The sequence below is a fragment of the Mustela nigripes genome, chromosome 4 (genome assembly GCF_022355385.1).
Source record: "Mustela nigripes isolate SB6536 chromosome 4, MUSNIG.SB6536, whole genome shotgun sequence".
In the NCBI taxonomy this organism is placed as follows: Eukaryota; Metazoa; Chordata; class Mammalia; order Carnivora; family Mustelidae; genus Mustela; species Mustela nigripes.
The window spans coordinates 94,558,234-94,577,961 of NC_081560.1; the positions used below are offsets into that span (position 1 = coordinate 94,558,234).

The window sequence follows — 19,728 nt, forward strand, 5'->3', positions numbered from 1 at the left end:
TCGAGATCATGACCTGAGCTGAAATCAAGTGTCAGAGGCTTCTCCGACCATGCCCATGAGGCCACAGTCACCTCCAACAAGATGACTCATGAATCTTCCCACTTATCTTTTAAAACCAATTTCAAACATCCACCAGGCAAAGTGCTCTGCACCAGGGCCTTTCTGGAACACCCTGAATGTCCTCACTACAGGACCTGGCATGCTCACCGAAGCGTATGTGTTCCCACGTGTAGCTTTAGTCATCAGTGCCCGAAAGACAAGGGGCATGGAAATGGGGGGGCACCCAGGGGGATTTTAAATAAGTGACACTCGGACTGAGCTGGGGACCGTCCCGCAGAGAGGGAGAAATGAAAAAAGCAACAAAGAGCTCAAGAGCAGGAGCCGGAGATTTGAGAAGAAAACAGGTGGAAAAAACTATATAGACCTTATAAGACTGAACACCCAAAAAACAAATAATCCGGTTAAAAAATGGGCAGAAGAGAGTTGCCTAGCTGCCCCAGTCAGCCAAGTATCTAACTCTGGCTTCGGCTCAGCTCATGATCTCAGGCTTGTGAAATTGAGCTCTGCATCAGGATCCAAGAAAACACAAACATAAGTTTCTCCAAGGAGGACATCCAGGTGGCTGACAGACACATGGGAGGATGCTCCACATCACTCATCATCAGCCACAATGGGACACCTCCTCACACCCGTCCAAATGGCTGAAATTAACAATCAGGAAACAGCAGGTGTTGGCGAGGGTGTGGAGAAAGGGGAGCCCCCGTGCACTCTTGGTGGGAATGCAAACTGGCGTGGCCACTCTGGAAAATGGTGTGGAGGATCCTCGAAAAGTTAAAATGGAGCTACCCTATGACCCAGCAATCATCCTATGAGGCATTTACCCAAAGATACAAAAATACTCATTCAGTGGGGCACCTGCACCCTGCTGTTGATGGCAGCATTGGCAATAAAAGCCAAATCATGCAAACAGCCCAAGTGTCCGTCAACAGATAAGTGGATAAAGATGTGGAATAATTATGCAATGGAATATTACTCAGCTGTCAAAAGGAATGAAGTCTTACCCTCGGCAATCACATGGATGGAACTAGAGAGTATCATGCTGAGCAAAATAAGTCGGCAAAGAAAGACAAACACCGTATGATTTCACTCGTATGTGGAATTTAAGAAACAAAACAAACAAGCAAAAGGCCCAAAGAAGGAGAAAGAGAGACCAAGAAACAGTGCAGGGAACACACTGCTGGTCACCAGAGTGGGTGGGGATGGGGAAGCAGGTGACGGGAGGAAAGAGGGCACCTGCCATGACGAGCACTGGTGACATAGGGAAGTTCTGAACCACTGTGTTGTACACCTGAGACTAATATTATGCTGTGTGCTAATTGGCTGGAATTTAAATAAAAACTTGACAACAGAAAAGGTGTGAGCTGGAAAACCCCAGCCCTTGGATTAAGAACAGAACGCTCCCCTTACCAGAAGCATTTAACACACAGGTCATACTGTCAGGGCCTGTTTCTACTTTGGGTTTTCTAATGTATATATAAGGGAAGAAGCTCCTCTCCAGTGATTTGGGGTGGGCAATGCCATTTAAGGGTATTCTCAGAGCAAATCCCCTTTCTAATTTAAGTGTCAAACATAACCCTGCACTGTGGGTTCTTCAAGAACAGATCAAGGTCCTCCCAATTATGCAAAGAAAAAAAAAGGGAGGAGAATAGACTTGGAAAGACACAGCACTCACCTTATGAGGGAAGCGCAGGAGGTCCCTTAACATGGAAATGGAATCATTCATTTCTTCCTGCCCGGGAGAAACGAGCAAACACACAGGGGGGCAAAGTTAGTTACGAGTTCCGAGCTGCATCGTCCGCAGTACGCTCTCAGACAGAGCAGCCCGGGCGTCTGAGCTAAGACACGGTGGAGGGACTGTCCCCCTCGACCTGCATTGCCTTCTAGGGTCCCATGTCCTCTGGGCATTCATTGGCCTCCACCAGCCCAGCAGGAGTGTGACCAGAGTGTGCCTGCCAGCAGAGGGGAGCGGAGGGAGAAGGAGGACAGAGCTCAGGGAAATTCTCGAAAAGGGTGAGAGGCCTCAGGGAGGGAGAAACAGCATGGATAAGAGTATCAGGGCCACAGGGACACAAGGCGCACTGTGAGATGCAAGCGCTCTCTAGTGGTGAGGGGTGGGCAGGAGGCGGAGACACGCGTGGCAGTGACCGAGGACAGTGGCACTGAATACATGCCCATGTCCTTAGAAGCTGCCGTCATCATACATTTTACTCCGCCATTTCATTGTTGGCAAGGTCAAGTCAGATGGGACTCACATCGCTTGACTTAGAGAAATGAGCAGAACAATCTGTGGGACGTTGATGCACATGGTCTCACTTCTACAAACCGAAAGCATTTGTTTGTGAAAGTATGAGCAGACGAGAGAGGCCTCACTGTCTGGCCCTCTGGGTCCCATTTCTTGACCGTGTTTCCTAAGCAAGGCGGCCTGCTGGTGAGCCAGGCAGTCAGGGGCCTTGCCACGCGGACACTGACCTGTGGGCTCTGAGCCCGCCCTGCCGCAGCCCGCACCTGATCTGCGAAAGGCAGTCTGCATGTGGAAGAAATCAGCATATCCTGTATTCGTGACCACTGGCCACATGAGGGACTTCTGTCCTCTGCAGCCCAACGAGTCAGGACCCTGGTCATCATGGTGATATAGTTCCTGATCTCGGTGTAGCTGCCCATCAGCTGAAGGGTGGAGAGATGCTTCAGGCTGGAGTTATAGCTGAAAGAAATCCAAGAGTTACCAGGATTGCTCCACCACACGCCCAAGCTTTCTAGCCTGCCGACCAGAGGAGGAGGGGTTTTTGCTATGGAAAGCTTCGTGGGTGGGTCGGGGCAGACAGCAGATGGCTCAGAGGACAGATCGTCCATGTAAGAGGAACTCGGGAAAGACACAGTGAGGCAGAACATCAGAATTCCCTAAAAGCTCTGATCAGAACTGAGACGGGCAGAGTCGCCCAGCGGAATGCAAGTGAGGGAGGACAGGACAGAGCTAGACCAGACACCACTGTGGCTACAGTGGGCTGGAGGTTTGCAAGGACCCAAACCCACAACCACAGCCCAGGGCACACTCAGACCGCACTTGGACGCTATGTCATGATCACCGACTGCACACCTTGGCCAAGTGGGGTTTATGCCAGGAATGCAAGAGGAACTCCAGGAGGAAAATCAGTCAAGGTATTTACCACAGTAATGGACAACCCACATAATCATCTCAATATATGTGGCAAAGCAGTGACAAAATCCATTTTCCTTTCATGATAGAAATACCCCAAACCTAGGAATATGAGGGAACTTCTTCAACCTCAAGAAATACATGTACAGAGAAGCTACAGCTAACATGGCCCTCAATGGTAAAGCCAGATGGCTTCCGGCCTAGACAAGAAGCAAGACGAGGATACACACACTTTGCTCTTCTAGTCACCATTGAACTGGAAGAGTCTCACCAGGACAGTTAAGCCGGGGGGGATATCATCCAGACTGGAAAGGAAGGAGTAAAACTCCATCTGTAGAAGGCAGGCTCTTCCACATGCAAGAACACTGGAGAGTGTGCTAAGAAACTCTAGAACAAATAAATGAGGTTGGCAAGGCTGTGGGATACAAGAGCAATCACATAAACACCAGTTCTGTATCTATGCATGAGCAGTAAGAATCCAAAACCAGATTTTAAGCAAACAACTCGATTTACAATAGCACTAAAAAGAATAAAATGATTTACAATAGCACTGAAAAGAATAAACTGCTACGGGTTTCCAGTACCCGTACACTGGAAACTAAAAAACATGGCAGAAAGAAATTAAAATCTAAATAAGGAAAAACTTTATCCAATGGTCATTAGATCCCATATCCTCAAGATGACGATATTCTAGAGTGATCAACAGACTGAGTGCAGTCCCTTTCAAAACCCCACAGGGCTGTCTGTGGAATCAGCAGATAATAACCAGGAGATCCAAAATAACTGTCTGGAGAAAGAAGAACAAAGTCAGTGGGTTCATGCTTCCTGATGTCAGATTTTACCACGAAGTTACAATAATGAAGACAGTGTGGTGCTGACATAAGTCTCACACAGAAGAAGGGAGCTGAATTGAGACCCCACAGCGTTTATGGCCAACCGACTCTTGACAAAGCGACTAAGGCAATTGAACGGTGCTGGAAGTGCTGGACAGCTCCCTGTGGGACCGACCTTGGAGCCTTACCTCACACCACACACACACCAGCCCCAAGCGGGTCATAGAGCTCAGTGTGGGAGCAACGACTAGAAATCTTCTACAAGAAAACACAGCAACAAAGCCTATGGCTACACCAAGAATGAAAGAGAATGTTAGGATATTGGATTTCATCAGAATTACTCACTTCTGTGCTTCAAAGGACACCATGTGGAAGAGAAGACACAAACCACTGACTGGGGAGAAATGTTTGCAAATCCTGTCTCTGACCAGGGACATGCATTCACAATATGTGAAGGGCTCCTCCAGCTTAATCAGAAAGAGAAACCCAACTTTTAAACCAACAAGCTGAACAGACATTTCTTCAAGCCAGATGTGCAAGCCCATGAAAAGACGCTCTCCACCGTTAGCCACGAGGGAAATGCAAGTCTTGAGGGACAGCGCACACCCTTTCAGCAGTCCTGGGTGGCCAGAATGAAGAAGAGAGACAGTACAGTGTGGTGTAAACAGGGACAAACTGGAGGCTTGTGGGAAACGGGGCAGCTACTCTGGAAAGCAGTCTGGCTGTCTCCCCCACATAATACACATGGGACGACCCTGTGAGCCAGCAGCTCTGTCCTTAGGTACGTACCCAAAAACACATGTCCACACGTCTGTTCTTAACAACACTGTCCCTAATAGTCTGAAGACATGTCCCCTGTCTGCCAACTGAGGAAGGGCACGTGGCTCATGGCAGATGGGAGGGAACAGGGCTGTGACAGACCTCAAAGACACCACAGCTAGCGAGAGGGGCCAGCACACAGGAGCACGGGCTGTGACCCTGTTTGCATCCATGTCCAGCATCGGCCCATCTGTGGATGGGAGGTGGGCTAGCGGCCGTCTGAGGCTGTAGGGGCAGGAAGGTGACAGGTACGAGCCCACATGTTTAGGGGACAAAGGAGATGATCCCACACTAGGGCTCAAGAAGCCGGTGCATGGCTATGTAAGCGCCCTGAAACTGAGGACCAATGGCACGTAGAGGGCAGCCCAGGACGCCCCATGTTTGTAGGCCCCAGTGAACCTGCACGTACCCCGAGCAGATCCAAGTTAGGATCGTGGAGTCCTGGCTGTTTCTTTTGCTCATCCCGAGAAGATGGCCCCCCACCTGTGGCTGGCCTGGGGGAGACCCTGCTTCCGAGGAGACACAGGCATGCGCGACAGCGTCTACACGCGGCTTACTCACGTGTCCTCATCCAGGCAGAGATTCCCTTGGAAACAGGGCAGGACGGTCACTGTCACGGTGCACGGCGGTGCCTGGGAGCCCATGCCATCTGTGATCACAGTGGACACTGTGACTGGAGAGAACGTGGCAGATGAGGGTCACGGTGGAGAGCAAACCCTAGGAACCAGGACTTCTGTGGCGTGGACCTGTGTGCCCAGGGTGCTGACGTCCCAACACAGCGGACTCTGAGTGCGAGGCTGTCCTGCCCTTGCGGCGAGCCCAGCGTTCCCACATCCAGTGCCACACAGCGGTACAGGGAGCTGAGTGCTGGAGGCCAGGGCCCAGGCAATGCTCCACCCACTCACTCACTCGTCTGACCCGCAGGTCCTGTGTGCCCACGGCGGCAGGACCACACTGGTGAACGGGACACCAGGGCCACGGGAGACCCAAGAATGAAAGCCACATCTGGCAACGGAGGGTCAAGGGTGGGAGTCACATTCTTAGCGGCCCCTCAGTGATGTCCAGGAACAGGGCAGGTACAGAGGAAGGAAGAGAAGCCAGGTCTGTGTGCCGTCCCTGGAGCATGGCAGGATGTGGCTTTGCTGGGGACACTGGATGCGGGCCTGGGAGGCAGGCCTGGGGTTTGCGGGGCGGGGACATGTGGATCATGCTGCCATGGAGGCCACGGGGCCGGCTACAGAGCCATGCAGAAGGCAGACCAGAGGCGTGCCAGGGACGTGAAAGCCTTCTCAGTCCGAAACACAAGGTCAGAGAATGCAAGAGAGCCAGTGGAGTCCAGACCAGTCTCCAACCTGACACCGAGTCTGTGGAACCTTCATGCAAGAGGTGGACAGGCCAGGATCAGTATCATTGCCCCTTATTTATTCTGCTGGCCTCCACCCATGTAGGACTCTGGAAGTCGTCGACTGTCCCAGTGTTGACCACTGTAAGGCCTCGCGTACTCTTTGGGAATGGCCCGAGTGACGTCACTCACCCTGACACCGCTCTGTGCCGTTGCTTTAAGTTTGGCTCTACCAATTCATGGTATGAAGCCCTTTTGTCCAACATAGAACGGAGGCCTTGCCCAACATCCTATGTGGGTGTCTGCCCGGCCTCATGGTCTGCAGGCCCCCGGGGACAGGGTCTCACATGGCCCTGCAGGCGGGCATCTGGGGCAGGGTCCTGCCGGGCATGAACCAAACACAGGACTCTGCATCCAGCACCAGCAAGGTGAGGGTCTGGGGGGCGATCATCCCTTTGGAGGGAAGTTTCCAGAAGACTGAGGGCAACTGCAGCTCCACTGAGGAGGAATTTATGATGCAGGCCGGCAAGCGCCACCTCTGTCCGTCCATCCACCCAACATGTGCTGTGCTCATCATGACATGCGGTGGTTGCGTCCATCCTCACGGAGCACAGCGTCCGGCTCGGAACACCTCCACTCCACGTCTCTGACCTGCACCCAGGAGCCAGTGCGCATGTGTCCAACTTGGGGTCAGTCAAGGTTTCATGAAAAAGAAAGCTTTCTGGGTGGGCTTCGAGGTTTAAGGAAACCAAATGGATGAGCGAGCTGAGACCTTAGGTGGAGATAATCTCACCTTGCCAGCTCCAAGAAAGTTCTAGATCAGTGAGTCCAAGTTGCCTGCACCGTGGAACCACCTGGCCCTGGAGGTTTAATCAACGGCGTGGGTCCTACAGATGAAGCTGCGTTCCTGAACAGCCGAGTCTCTAACGGGCTCAGGGCGGGCAGCTCCTGGGGTCTGGGAAGTTGTCAGCATGGACAGCTAGTCTTGCTCAGAGAACGACCCAGGCTAACCCTGCAGCCCTTTACCCCGCCCTCCTCCTCGTGGGGGCGGCCCCTCGAGTTGGTGCTGTGGACAACCAACTCAGGACTCACCAGACACCACAAACTTCCTTAGTGAGGAAGGCACAGCTTAGTCTCAAACAGTTAATTTATAAATACTGGGTAGGCTTCGGCATTTTGGTATTTACTTTATGTGTCCACTGTAATGTAAGACCTCAGTTGGTTAAGTGTCCGCTTTCAGCTCAGGTCAAGATCTCAGGGTCCTGGGATCAAGTCCCGTGTTGGGTTCTGTGCTTGGTGGGAAGCCTGCTTCCCCCTCTACCCCTCCCCTCTGTTCATGTTCACTCTCTCTCAATCTCAAATAAATAAAAATCTTTAAGAAATAAATAAAAAGTAGGTAATCCACCTAATCTAAAAAGCATGAAACTTTTTGAGATGAACAGATAGGAATTTTATTTTCCGGATACACAGTCTGAACATTTTCTAGTGTTCCGAAGGCAGGGCGAAAGGTTTACAGCCGCACGTGAGCACACCAGCCCCTCAAACGCCCAGCCTGACTTACCTTTATAATGGTCCAAGGGCTCGCCGGCCGGCAGTGTGGAGTAGTACTGGCTGTCTCTCCCGCGGTGCAGAGTGCGTTTGGAGGCATTTCCTATCCGATAACTAAATTCGTAACGGAAGTCCTAGGATCCGTTCCATGTGGAGCAAAAAAACAGTGTATAGATGAACAAACCGTAAATTACATCCCCAGTAAGCACACGCCCCTGTGGCCTTCACACCCCCGCACCCCGAGAGCTCGTGTACAGACAGGCAGGGGCAGCCACTGACTTCCTGTCCCCGAATGTACACACACACGGCGGGACATCGCCCTTCCAGGGCCCCTCTCCCAGAGCCAAGAGGACCCCGCACCGTGGCTGCGTCTGTCACTCGGGGTTGTGTGCTCTCCTGGCCTGGGAACTCCCCAAAGCCACAGAGACACAGATCCCTGGGCTTGCTCAGGGTCAAGGGGATACAACAGGCAGGGGGCGGCAGTGGGGGCTCACGCGAACAGCACTCCAGCTCTCGGTGTCAGAACAGGCATTTGAAGAGAGAGAGGGAAGGAGAAACCAAGAAACAGACTCTTCACCGCAGGGAACGCGCTGCTGGTCACCAGAGGGGAGTGGGTGGGGGAAGGGGAAGCAGGTGATGGGACGAAGGAAGGCACCTGCCGACGCAGGGGAGTGTGAGTGAGTCTCTGTGTTGTACACCTGAGACTCAGACTGCGCTGCAAATGGACCAACTGGAATTAAAATTAAAACTCAACAACGGGGATGCTTGGGGGCTCAGAAGGCTAAGTGTCTGCCTTCGGCTCAGGTCATGATCTCAGGGGCCTGGGATCGAGCCCCTGCATTGGGAAGGGGAGTTCTCTGATAAATGGGGGGGTCTGCTTCTACCTCTTCCTCTGTTTGTGCTCTCTCTTGCTTTCTCTCTTTCAAATGAATAAATACAATCTTTTTCAAAAAAATAAATAAAACTTAAGGCCAGCATCGGACCCTCCAGGGATGCACGTGGTGGGCCTCTGAGAGAAGGAGCAGGATCGGGACAGGAATGGGGCGGCGTGTCCCCGAGTGTGGGGAGCAACGTCACGGCACTCCTGCTGCCGGGTGTAGCTTCGTGTCCCGCGGCATCTCCCCCGAGGGCTGGCCAGCCCCTCTGAGAGTGGCCTCTACCCCCAGACCCCGGGACAGACTCGGGGTGGCCAAGCGTACCGGTCTCCCTGACATGCAGAAGATGCCGAAGATTGTGCGAGCCTCGAGGCCGTGATGTGGCTGCACCTGGCAGGCCACGTCCCTTGGAGCCGGATTGAACGTCACGAAGAGCTGAGCCCTCCCCAGGACGCGGTGCGGGGAAGCTGCAGACGGGAGGACGAGGGCTGAAGGCCCCAGGGAAAGATAGCGGCACGGTGACGGCCTCCCAGAACAGCCCGGGGGTTGCCAGGGGGCAGAGCCCGAGACCCGCCCTCCGTGGGATTCTGGCAGTGCAGGACAAAGGGGCACGGCCATGGAGCCCACCACAAGGTCAAGTCAAAGAGAAGGGATGTGCAGCTCCATGGCCCTGCCCGGCGTGTGGCGTGTGGCGTGTGCGGGAGCCTGGGGGCGAGTGCTGCTGCTGGGCGTGCGGGGGCGATGAGCAGGTGACGCCCCGGGCCTCGCGCGCAGAGGCTCAGAGTCTCCACCATGGGGAGGAGTGTGACCTGCCTCAGAAAATGGCCCTCAGGCTTGTCGCTTGGACAAATGTGGCACCCGTGGCGGGCAGGGCCAAAGGTTTGGGGGGCAGAGCTTGTGACAGCAAACGCAGCATTGTGTCTTTTGCCAAACACAGGGGCCTCGGGGTCCGGTTCTGAGTGCACCGTGGGAGGCACAGAGGGACATGTGCAAAGCTGTCAGCAGAGACAGGGGAGCGAGAACAAAGCTCGGGGACCCTACAGGCCTTACCGAGGGGCTTCGCACGGACACTGGCCTCGTGTTCCTCATGAGAGGAGGCCGATGTGGGAGACAAGCCTGGAAATGCACCCCGGGTTCTAGTAGCTCAAACTGGGGGGCTCCGAACCCAACCCGTCTGCGCACTGTCAGATCCCCTGTGCTTGTCACAGGGAACTAAAAACCACTAGAAATGGGGCAGAAGGTCCAAAACCGCCCCCCAAAGGAAGATGCAATTGCATCATGGAAAAGGCCAGAAGGGAGGTGGAGTGGGCCACCGGGTCAACGTGCAGCTGACAGACATGGGCCCCACAAAGACCTCCACCTCCTGGGTTTTACACACGCGCCGGGTTATCAGCCGGTTCAGGCAAAGGACCAATATGCACAGCTGTCTTGAGAAATCAGACAAAGACAGACCTCGTTTCGGGTTTTTTAAAGGGCAACATCTCCGCCTTTGCCGTGACCTCAACACCCACCTGACCCCGTCAGGATCGGAAACACAGGAGGAGGTGAGAATGAGCAGTGCGGGCCCACAGGGACGGAGGGAGGAGGGTCAGGACGCTCTGGAACAAGGGCCCGGGAGGTCAGAAGTGGCTGCAGCTTCCGGAAACAACCTGAATTTGATGAGAACACCCTCCCTCCCACGCTCCAAGACCAGCTGAGCGTAACGTACCCACAGAGGCTTGTAGAACATAGGTGTCCCCGGGGCTCAGTGAGAACGGCTTTATTGTCACCGTGCGTCCTGTGATACCTGAGGAGAAGGGGCCATCAGCGGCTCTGCAGGGCAGGGGCACACAGACCCCTTCTGTGCTGGCTTCCCCCTACTCCTGTGGATCGTGCTTGCTCCGACCTGCAAATGCCCCAGAAGTTCGCCACCCACCCTCTTTACGGAGCTGGAGGCTCTCCTCCAGCCTCCCTTGGCCGAGGGCAGCGACCCTGAGTAGGGGTCTGGGGGGCAGGCCCCGGGTCACACTGAGCTCCCAGCGACGAGGGGATGCTGGCGGGAGCTCACGTTGTACCCCTCGTGGGCCTTCCGTGTCCAACCTGGCTCACTGACACACTGACTTTGTCCACAAGGCAGGCTTAAGGCATTTCAAGGTGAGTTTTTCGCCTCGAAGGACACCGACGGTGAACCGTTTCTTAGATCTGGGTGTGACTGGTGCTCACTGGTGACAGCGGGCAGAGGCTGACCCAGAAACGCAGGCTGGTGGTCTCAACAGGGAAACCGTCATTTCCCAAAATGTGGGGGCGGAGAGGGAGGAGGCAGCCACCTGACAGTGGGAGGCCCAGAGCCTCCACGGGGGGAGGAAGTGCGGTCCCAACTGTCCCCGCAAGAGGCGGTAGGTCAGCCCATCATAATGCGTGAAGGTAGCTGTACCACAGGAGCAGTGCCCCGGGGCCGTTGTGCACACGGGCATCGGGGTACCTGGCCTCAGGGTCGTGCATGGGCACCAGCTCAGCAGGAACCCCCTCCACCACCCCGTTTGCTGGCACGGCTACCAGAGGGCCCCAGGGGCATGTTCTGCCTTTCATAAGGAGCCTCCTCTGCCTGCAGGCCCCAGAGAAACATTCACAGGCAGAACAGGCATGATGACCCCAAGGACTTCTCCACTGAAAGGAAATGTTGTGGAAGAAATGGAGGGGCCGGTCCCCAAACCCTTGTGACCCGGCTACAAAGCCCCAGATCTAAAGGGAGGGCTCCTACCGGAGGAGGTGTTGCCGTGGAAGCGAGCGCGGCTGACCAGGGACTTGGGCCAGTCCACAAGGAGAGTGGGCCTGGCGGTGGCCAGGGAGTCCAAAGGGCCCAGCAGGTTGTCCCCATCCCCGCGGCCTCCATCAGGATTCGAACTCGGGCCTGCGCCCGGGAGGCTAGCATCGGCCCCTGGGAAGATGAGGCAAGTCAGCACGTCGTCCGGGGACAGAGTCCCACTGATCTGAAACATCATCCGTAACTGTGCCAGCGTTGCTGGGCGCCCATGTCACAGCACGGTGACACTCCACACTCCACACTCCAGAGCCGTCCTTCAGCACTGTGCGGTGGGGGCGTGACGGCCTGTTCCCTCCCGCCCAGCCTTGATGGCTCCGCAGACACCCTGCTCGCTGAGCCCAGGAGCTGGTCCCTGGCAGAGCCGCTCACAGAGCGACAGGGGCCAGGCTGCCAGCAGCCCAGTGGAACAAGTCAGCCCAGCAAACCAGATGACACTCGCCACCCCCGGACTCCAGAGCCAGGTGACTGTGAGCAAAGACAGGGGAGGGCGTGGGGAGGGACTGACTCAGAGCCGTGGGCCATCGGCGGGCAGTGCCCTGGGAGGCGAGGTGCGGACAGAGGCCAGAATGAGCTCTGGAGTGAACACTGGAGAGAGGTTGGAGATGTAGCTGGAGGGGGTGGGAAAGAGGGCAATCAGGTGGGAGAATGTGCCAGAAAGCCGCCCAGGATAGGTCTGCAGGGGGCGTCTGGGTGTGCCCTGAAAGCACCAGGGCTGTCTAGGTGGTGGGAAGGGAGGCAGGGACAGAGGAAGGACTCCTGCACGGTCCAGCATGTGGCGTGGCAGGACCCCGTGGAGAGCAACAGACTCCAGGCTCGCAGTCACAGACAGAAGACGTAGTGAGAATGTGACCCCCCCGTTCTGAGTGAGTCACCGTCAGGAGGGGCGATTTTACGAATATGAAGTTCTCTTCCTTCAGTGTTACTGATTAGACACCCGCTGTGAGCGTGCAGCCAGCCGCGTACATGGGGGTGTGGTCGCAGGAGGGAGCACAGACAGGCCTAACGATACCACAGAGGCAGGAGGAGAGGAGGAAGCCAGCGAAAACAGGTCGCAGATCCCACGGGCAAACCCTCCATGACCGTCTAGCTCCTCTGCCCACGGACATGCCGCCCCCTGCCCGTCCAGCTCTTCTGTCCATGGCTACATCATCCACCAACCACACATCTGTCCACTCAAGAACACACTCGCTGTGGGCCAGGGTTCCAGGCACCACGGTTGTCTGGGATGGGGGTCCCCACGCTCCCTGGACGCATCCTTGGAGAGCTAGAGCAGGACAGCCAGGGAAAGAGCCGCAAGCATCGCATGCACCGGCTTCAAGCACTACAAGTACGCTGGGCTGTCACGGGACGGAAGGGATACAAGACAAGACGAAGGGGACGCCCAGAGGAAGGAAACAGAAGGCGACCGAAAGGAGGCAGTGCTTCACAGTGATGTCCCAGGAAGGGTGCTAAGGGGTTATTTTCGGCATCGACCGCCTACGGACCAAGGCATGGGAGTGCAGCAGCGCCTGCCTGTGGGGGTGGGGCTACGTGGGGTTCTGAGTACAGGGGACCTGAAGTGTAGCAGTGGGTGAGCTAGAAGATTCGGGCCTGATGTGCCCTGCATCACTGGGAGCTCTCGGAGCTCGTGCTGTGGGGGAGCAGGGAGGCAATTCCCGATCTCAGGGGCTTCAGAGACTAGACTGGCGTGCGGATGGAGCCCCAGGAAGAGGTGACGGTCACAGACTCACAGTCGGCGGGCTGTCTCCCTCTGGGTGGCACGGCTTCTTGGAGATCGCTGTAATAGGCTTCAAAATCTATATGAGGGGAAAAACAGGCCATGTCACGGAAAGCCACAGACTTCCCCAAAGTCCACACGACCCTCCTGACGGCACACACAGGCTGCCGGGGTCTGAGTCTCGAGTCCACACCCGGCTCCACGTGTGTCACTGCGTCACCGCGACAGTGGAGGCAGGTGTCTGCGTGTGTGGCTTTCCCGGGATATAAGCCAGCCGCTGGGTGCAGGCCGAGGCCGGGACCCCACTCTCCAAACTCCCACTGTCCCTTCAGAGAGTGTCGCACCCCCTCCTCTCAGAAGGAAGCAGGGGACACAAGCATGTGCTGCTGCAGATATTACTGTTCTGTCCCCATGGCGTCCTGTCCTAGCAGCTGACCTGAGGCCAGGGCGTCCTGGGGCAGGGTGGCACCTGCCGGACCACAGCCTAAGGAAAGCACAGTGTCAATGGTGACAGTGGGGAGGGACAATAAGGGACAGGCAGAGTCTGGGCCACAGCTTTGATCCCTGACGATGAGCTCCTTTCTCGACTTTGGAGGCCCAGAAACCGTTTCTGGGCAGCCTGAAAACGAGCGATACCGTGAAGGGCCTGGTGCTGCAAAGGATAAGGGACGAGGGAGGCCGTGTGCACAGGCAGCTGTCAGAGCCTGGACAGGTTTGCGGGTGGGAGGAAGGCCCTGAGACCCTATGAGCATCCCACAAGCTGTGCGGATGTGACAGGACAGGAGCACTTACCAGAGGGGGTGGGGGACGGGCTCTGGGGGGACAACCTCCGAGGGGGGCTGGGTCCTGGGGAACGCCGGTCACCCACAGCAGGAACCCAGTGCCCGCTGACTGTGGGCCCCGAGGAGGGTTTCCTGGTGGCTGAGAGGACCGGCGGGGCCTGGGTCTGTGGTGACAGCTCCCGAGAAGACAGTGTGTCCATTGCGTGGGGCTCCAGCCAGCTCGGCCCCGCGGATGGTGGACTGGACTCTGGCAGCTTCGAAATCGCCCCCAGGCCAGCAGCGCCCAGCAGCCCCACTGTTCTGCAAGAGGGGACTTGAACAAACATGGAGCCAGGTGAGACGTTCAGACCAGAAAAACTATGTGGTTGAAAACAGTCTATGGGGGCATCTGGGGGGCCCAGTTAGTTGATTGAGCGTCTGACTGTTAGTTTTGGTTCAGGTCATGGTCCTGAGGTCCTGGAATCGAGCCCCACACTGGGCTCTGCTCTGCGGGGAGTCTGCTTCTCCCTCTCCCTCTGCCCCCCACCTGCTTATGCCCCCCATAAATAAAATCTTTAAAAATAATAATAATAATAAATACAAAGGTCTACAGATTCCATCAGCATGCCATTTTAACAAACGTGACCAATCTCTGAAAAGGATGCGTCCCAGAAAATACAGAGGAGCATGGGTTTCACCTGGAGGCAGGCCAACCACCCCTGGAGAAGCAGGAGGGCAGCCGGCGCCATAGCTCCCCCGGGATCTGCTCGCCACGGACTCCCCCTGCACCAGCATGCCTGGCACAGTTGTTCACGTCTACTCTAGACACTGTCTGGGCGTGTGGAGCCTCTGACCCTCCCTCACTTGTCCGTGTCACACGTAACGACTCTAAAGAACGCGGGCATAATTACGAGAAAGGATGAACGACAAAGAGAAAACTTCTACAGATGTAACACGAGGACGTCTCGCTAGAGTGAGCTTGTCCTCACTGCTGTCACAGAGACGGCTTCTGTGACAAGAAAGGGAGACACATGGCCTTCGGACAGTCACTGGCTTGGCTGCAAGATTAACCACCTGGGGGTGGGGGGGTGCGGTTTGCCCCGGTTCCTCCCATGCATTCCCCACCGGCTTTGCTTCTGGAAAACCCAATTACGTTGGGAACATGGGAACAGCTCCCCCGCAGAGAAGGGCACAATGGCCCCTATGTGTTCCTGCCACCCTCACTGGGAGGTCCCCTGCGCTCAGAGCCCGAGTATGGAAGCTTCGTGCGGCCCCGTGGGACAGATACAGAGTAAGTGTGGGCCTCTGAGGCCTCGGCACAAGCTGCTGACCCTGGAGCCAGCCATACCCAGCTCAGAAACAAAAGCTCCTCTGTCCGCCATTCCCAGCCGTCTCTCTCATCACAGAGGCCACGGGTGAGAACCCCTCCCCCTCCTGGCTCGCACCCAGGCCATGTCCTATCCCAGAGCTGGCACGTTCTCACACACCGTCTCACGTCACCTGGCCACTGCCCTGCGCAGCGCTGGGACCCACCCTTCCCACCCAAGAAAACCACCTCCTGGAGAAGGGTCTGAAATCGCGGGTCTCAGAGCTGGGGCAGGGACTGGCCCCAACGACAGCAGGAGCGGCGAGGGATGGAGGCAAGTTCTGGGTCGTGTGCAGGTGTCTGAGCCACAGCGTTCGGGCATCTCCGTCTCCGTGAGGATAAAGGAGAGGGGCTGGGGAGCTCGGTGTGATGGGCACAGCCAGGGACACTGGTCCGGGCGCCGCGGAGCCTGCGTATCCTCAGCAACCCTTGAACACTGAATCCTCGCCTGGGTTAACAAAATGAAGGCGGCCGTGACCTTACCTTCCATTCGGGTCCTTTCGGTCGCGTTGACCAGGAAGAGGTCCCAGGAGTAAGACAGGGTGTGCCCCTCACCACACTCGTCACACTCGGCTCGAAGAGAAAGCTCCTCGTTCCAGTTAACAAACACGTCCTTAAAGCTGACCCAGGAGATGTGGACGAACCTGTGCCATGCGAACCCGATTGGGGATTTTAGGGAGAACACTGGACAGTTCAGCGGCCTCGCTCGTTTGTGCTAAGGGCGGGTCGGTGCCAGGGCTGGCGCGTCTGAGCACTGCGGGGCGGCCGAGCCCGCACCCAGCTCCCCCTGCTCCCCCCGGCACCACCTCATGACATGGGCCGGGTCCCAGGACGCACACGCACCGAGCCTAGAGAGGGTGTGTGAGTCCTCCAGGTCACACAAAGCTCAGGGCAGAGCCTGGATGGCCCCCTGGCCCCACAGCCCCCTGACCCCAGCCCCACCTGCACTGTCCACGGAAGGGAGGTCCCCCAAGTGTTCAACGCCTCGGGGCTCCCTCTGACCAACCTAAGCCTCACCTGGACATCCCCCAATGGCCAGGTATGTTCTTCATGTCCCGCAGCCTCACCGCCCCCTGTGGTCTGGCCCCCCCCACCCCACATGGGCAACCCCGCCGGCTCCCTCAGTCCCGTGGCCCCACAGCCAGGCTTTCTCACTGACTGGCATGTGCAGTTCCTTAGGGCGTTATGTGGTACCCTGGGATGGCCACCAAGGCCTGATTCACAGGACCTTTTGAGAGACTCAGCCGCCATCAGCAGGTCACTATGGGAGAGAGCCCCCCAAGGGCACATGGGGGGCCAGCATCTCCCACATGAAGGCGGCATGCCCACACATGTCTCGGACTGTGGCCGCCACATGTGGCTCCCAGTGCAGGAACCCTGGGTGGAGGGAACCCAGCACGTGGGGCCACGCAGGTTCCTCGAGGGGCCTCAGTGGGCCTGTCCCTCTGTGTGTGTGCATCTCCATGTGTGAACGTGTCTCCCTGCGGGGTGTGTGTGCGCCTGGTGGGTGGGGACGGGGTGGACTCAGGACAGAAGAGGCCCATCTGGCCCCCGGCCCCTCAGGACGTGGTCCGCAGCGGCCCAGATTGTGCCTGACCATACTGACCGACGCCCACCCCATACCTTTGCACGATGAAGGAGTATTTTTAAATAAAATCTTTATCTTGTGAGCAGCAGAATTACATAGTATGTTGTGTTTTTAGAATAAAAGCTTATTCTAATTAATACTAATTAATTGAGATTAATTAACCTAATTCATATTTAAAAATCTATTAAATATAATTATCTAAATTACGACCCGAGGTTTGTAGCCCTGTACTGACATTCCTTCACTTTCTTTTTTTAATATGTATATATATTTTTTACAGTAAGTTGCACACCCAGCATGGGGCTTGACTGCATGGCCCTGAGATCAGAAGTCACGCTGTATCAACCAAGCCAGCCTGGAACCTTGATTCCTGCACTTTTATGTTGGGAGCTTTCAGAAAGCGCAGGAGACCTGGGTCTGGCTGGACGTGGAGAGGCACCTGCGCCCGCCTGCTGAGATGCATTTTTCACCGCCTCAACCCTGAACCCCAAGGGTGGGGGTGGTCTCCACCAGAGGCATCTATCTGACCTCAGTGCCACAGCTTGCGTCCTCTCCTTTGTGTTGGTCCTGGCCAGCCACAGCTAATTTTCTTCTTCCTCCAGGAAGCCTGCCAGAACCCACTCTTTCTCCACACTTTTAACCCCGAGCTGTTTTTACACAACAAGGCAAAGGTAACTGCCCAGACCACTTGCAGGGTTCGTGTATGGGAGCAGCCCTGCGTGCCCCAGTCCTCCAGGCATCCTACTTGTCCCCTTGGGGGCGCATGGAACAGGTGCGGCTCATGCCAGCCTGTGTCCAGTGCAGGGCTCAGCGAGTCCCTCACTCAGGTGCTGGCCTGGCCTCCCTGTTGCAGGTCTGCTTTGTGGCTGGAGCACGACCTTGCTCCCTGCGCTGCCCCACGTCACCACTGGCCCAGCCCCACGATGCCTGGAAGGCACTGCGCAGAGGCCCCGAGATGCTTAGCCTCTGTCCAGTCTCAGCCCCAAGCCCGACAACAGACCCCTGTCTTGGGACAGCTGTCGGGACAGGCTCTGCCCCTGTGCCACCGGAGCGCGGGCTCCGCTGCCTTCCCTGGCCAGCCCCGTTCCTCCTCAGCAGGCTCGGCTGGCTCCTACACCTGTCGGGCAGGGCACGGAAGGGCACGGCCCCTGGACCTGTCCTTCAGGGAACCAGGGGCAGGCGGTACCTGAGCACCAAGTCGGGGCGAGGAGACAGGAACACCTGCGCCTCTGAAGAATTCCGGCCGGCGCTGGACACTGTCAGCGTCACGACAAACTGATCATAGCTGTCGCTGAGAGAGTCCGCAGGGAAGGCAAGGGAGGGAGCCCCGGCATCCAGGCTGTGTGGCGAGGAGGTGGCGAAGCAGGAGTGCCCGGGGCTGCTGGCCACGGTGCATTTCCAGTGATAGCTGCGGGAGAAGGCACCACGGGGCTGAACGCACCTGCCCCAGCAGTCAGGTGACCAGCCCGGCTACTAACGGGGCTTTCCTGGGGCCCCAGGGGAGCAGGCGGGCCGGGGGATGTCTCCCTTCTCTCTGACGGAGGTGGGATGGGCGGTTCCAACGCTGGAGCAGGGCTGCCAAGGTCAGGGGCCAGGCCGCGCCTCACCCAGCTCATGGGCTTGGGGCCCTGCTCTGGCCCCACGCATGCTACTTCCCACCCCCTCTGGCACCTCTGCAGCCCCCAAGAAGTGCACGGCCTCTGACCCTGGGAAGGCCAAGGCTTCGGGGCCTGCCCGTCCCAGAGCAGGAGGACAGGCCAGGAGATGAGTACCAGGCATCTCCCCTATGCCGTGCTCTCCCTTGTGACAGTCGCTCAACAGTCAGGAAGCCAGCCCCAACCCCGGCCAGGACAGGTCCTCTGGGGGACACATGGAGATAAGCAGCCCCACCGGGAGGTGCGTAAGGAGGAGGTACAGGCTCCCCACACAGCACCCCGAAGTCCACACCACAGCTCACCCCTCCGAGTTCACTTCCCAATCTGCACTGTGAGTGACCTGGACCTAGGCACCGGTTCTAAGCCTCCCTGTTTCCAGAGTCTATAGGAGCTTTTTTGGCACCGGTCCAGCTCAGGCCCTTGGGGGAGCAAACCTCCTCCTGGGCTGGGTGGAAACTGTCCCCCCTCCCCGGGAGCGGACTCTGCCCATCTCCACAGACACACGCTGGGCTCCTGCTGCGGGCACCACACGGGGCTCTCGGGGAGGGTCCACAAGGCCAGGGCACGGGGGCAGCGTGTGTGTTGTTCAGAGCACGTGCGTGTGACCCACAAGTCCAGCAGGCCGCCTCTCGCCTCCACCAACAGCTATGCTCGGGACTCAGCAGCTGTCCACTCTCACTATTCAGAAATACCCGCGGACGACCCACTCTGCGCCGGGCACAGGGACATGCCAAGGCACGGCCCTGCCCACTGGTGTGAACATGCCAGCAGGGATGAAGGACTGTGGGATGTCATGGGAATGGGGGCTCTGGAAGAAGACACCACAGAGTCAGCACGGGACGGTCATCACCGCGGGGTCATCGGAAGCCTCCCCGGGCGTGTGATGTCTGAGCGCAGATGGAAGGGGGGCGGGCGGTGACGGGGCTCTCACAGACTCCGTCCACCTGCTCTGTGAAGACTGGCCTGAATGCTGGGAAGGACCCCTCCGTCAGCAGAGACGGGAGGCCACCCGGGGACCAGGCTGGAGACGGCGGGACACCCAGCCTGGAGGCGAAGAGCAGTGCGGACGCAGGATGCTTGCTGGAGGCGACTGTCACACGGATCGGGTCCCATCAGGAAATCAGGTGAGGCCACCAGGGAGGGCATGTGGATGGGGAGGGGGACCAAGGCCTGAGCGGGGGACCTCCAGCAGCGTGGGAAGAGGGGC

The 19,728-nt window shown here is 57.2% G+C and overlaps 1 protein-coding gene across 1 annotated transcript in view; it reads right to left on the bottom strand.

Moving 5' to 3' along the window:
• PKD1L1 (polycystin 1 like 1, transient receptor potential channel interacting) overlaps positions 1-19,728 on the bottom strand; it is a 100,039-nt gene that overhangs the window by 56,746 nt on the left and 23,565 nt on the right. The window contains exons 13-24 of the mRNA XM_059397598.1: positions 18,053-18,274; positions 15,762-15,922; positions 13,944-14,246; positions 13,588-13,635; positions 13,165-13,503; positions 11,372-11,548; positions 10,340-10,417; positions 8,956-9,098; positions 7,770-7,890; positions 5,428-5,539; positions 2,566-2,761; positions 1,733-1,789 (exon numbers count right to left, since the gene is read on the bottom strand). Of these exons, the coding sequence (XP_059253581.1) occupies positions 1,733-1,789; positions 2,566-2,761; positions 5,428-5,539; positions 7,770-7,890; positions 8,956-9,098; positions 10,340-10,417; positions 11,372-11,548; positions 13,165-13,503; positions 13,588-13,635; positions 13,944-14,246; positions 15,762-15,922; positions 18,053-18,274 (1,957 nt within the window). The remainder of the gene's footprint in view (positions 1-1,732; positions 1,790-2,565; positions 2,762-5,427; positions 5,540-7,769; positions 7,891-8,955; positions 9,099-10,339; positions 10,418-11,371; positions 11,549-13,164; positions 13,504-13,587; positions 13,636-13,943; positions 14,247-15,761; positions 15,923-18,052; positions 18,275-19,728) is intronic.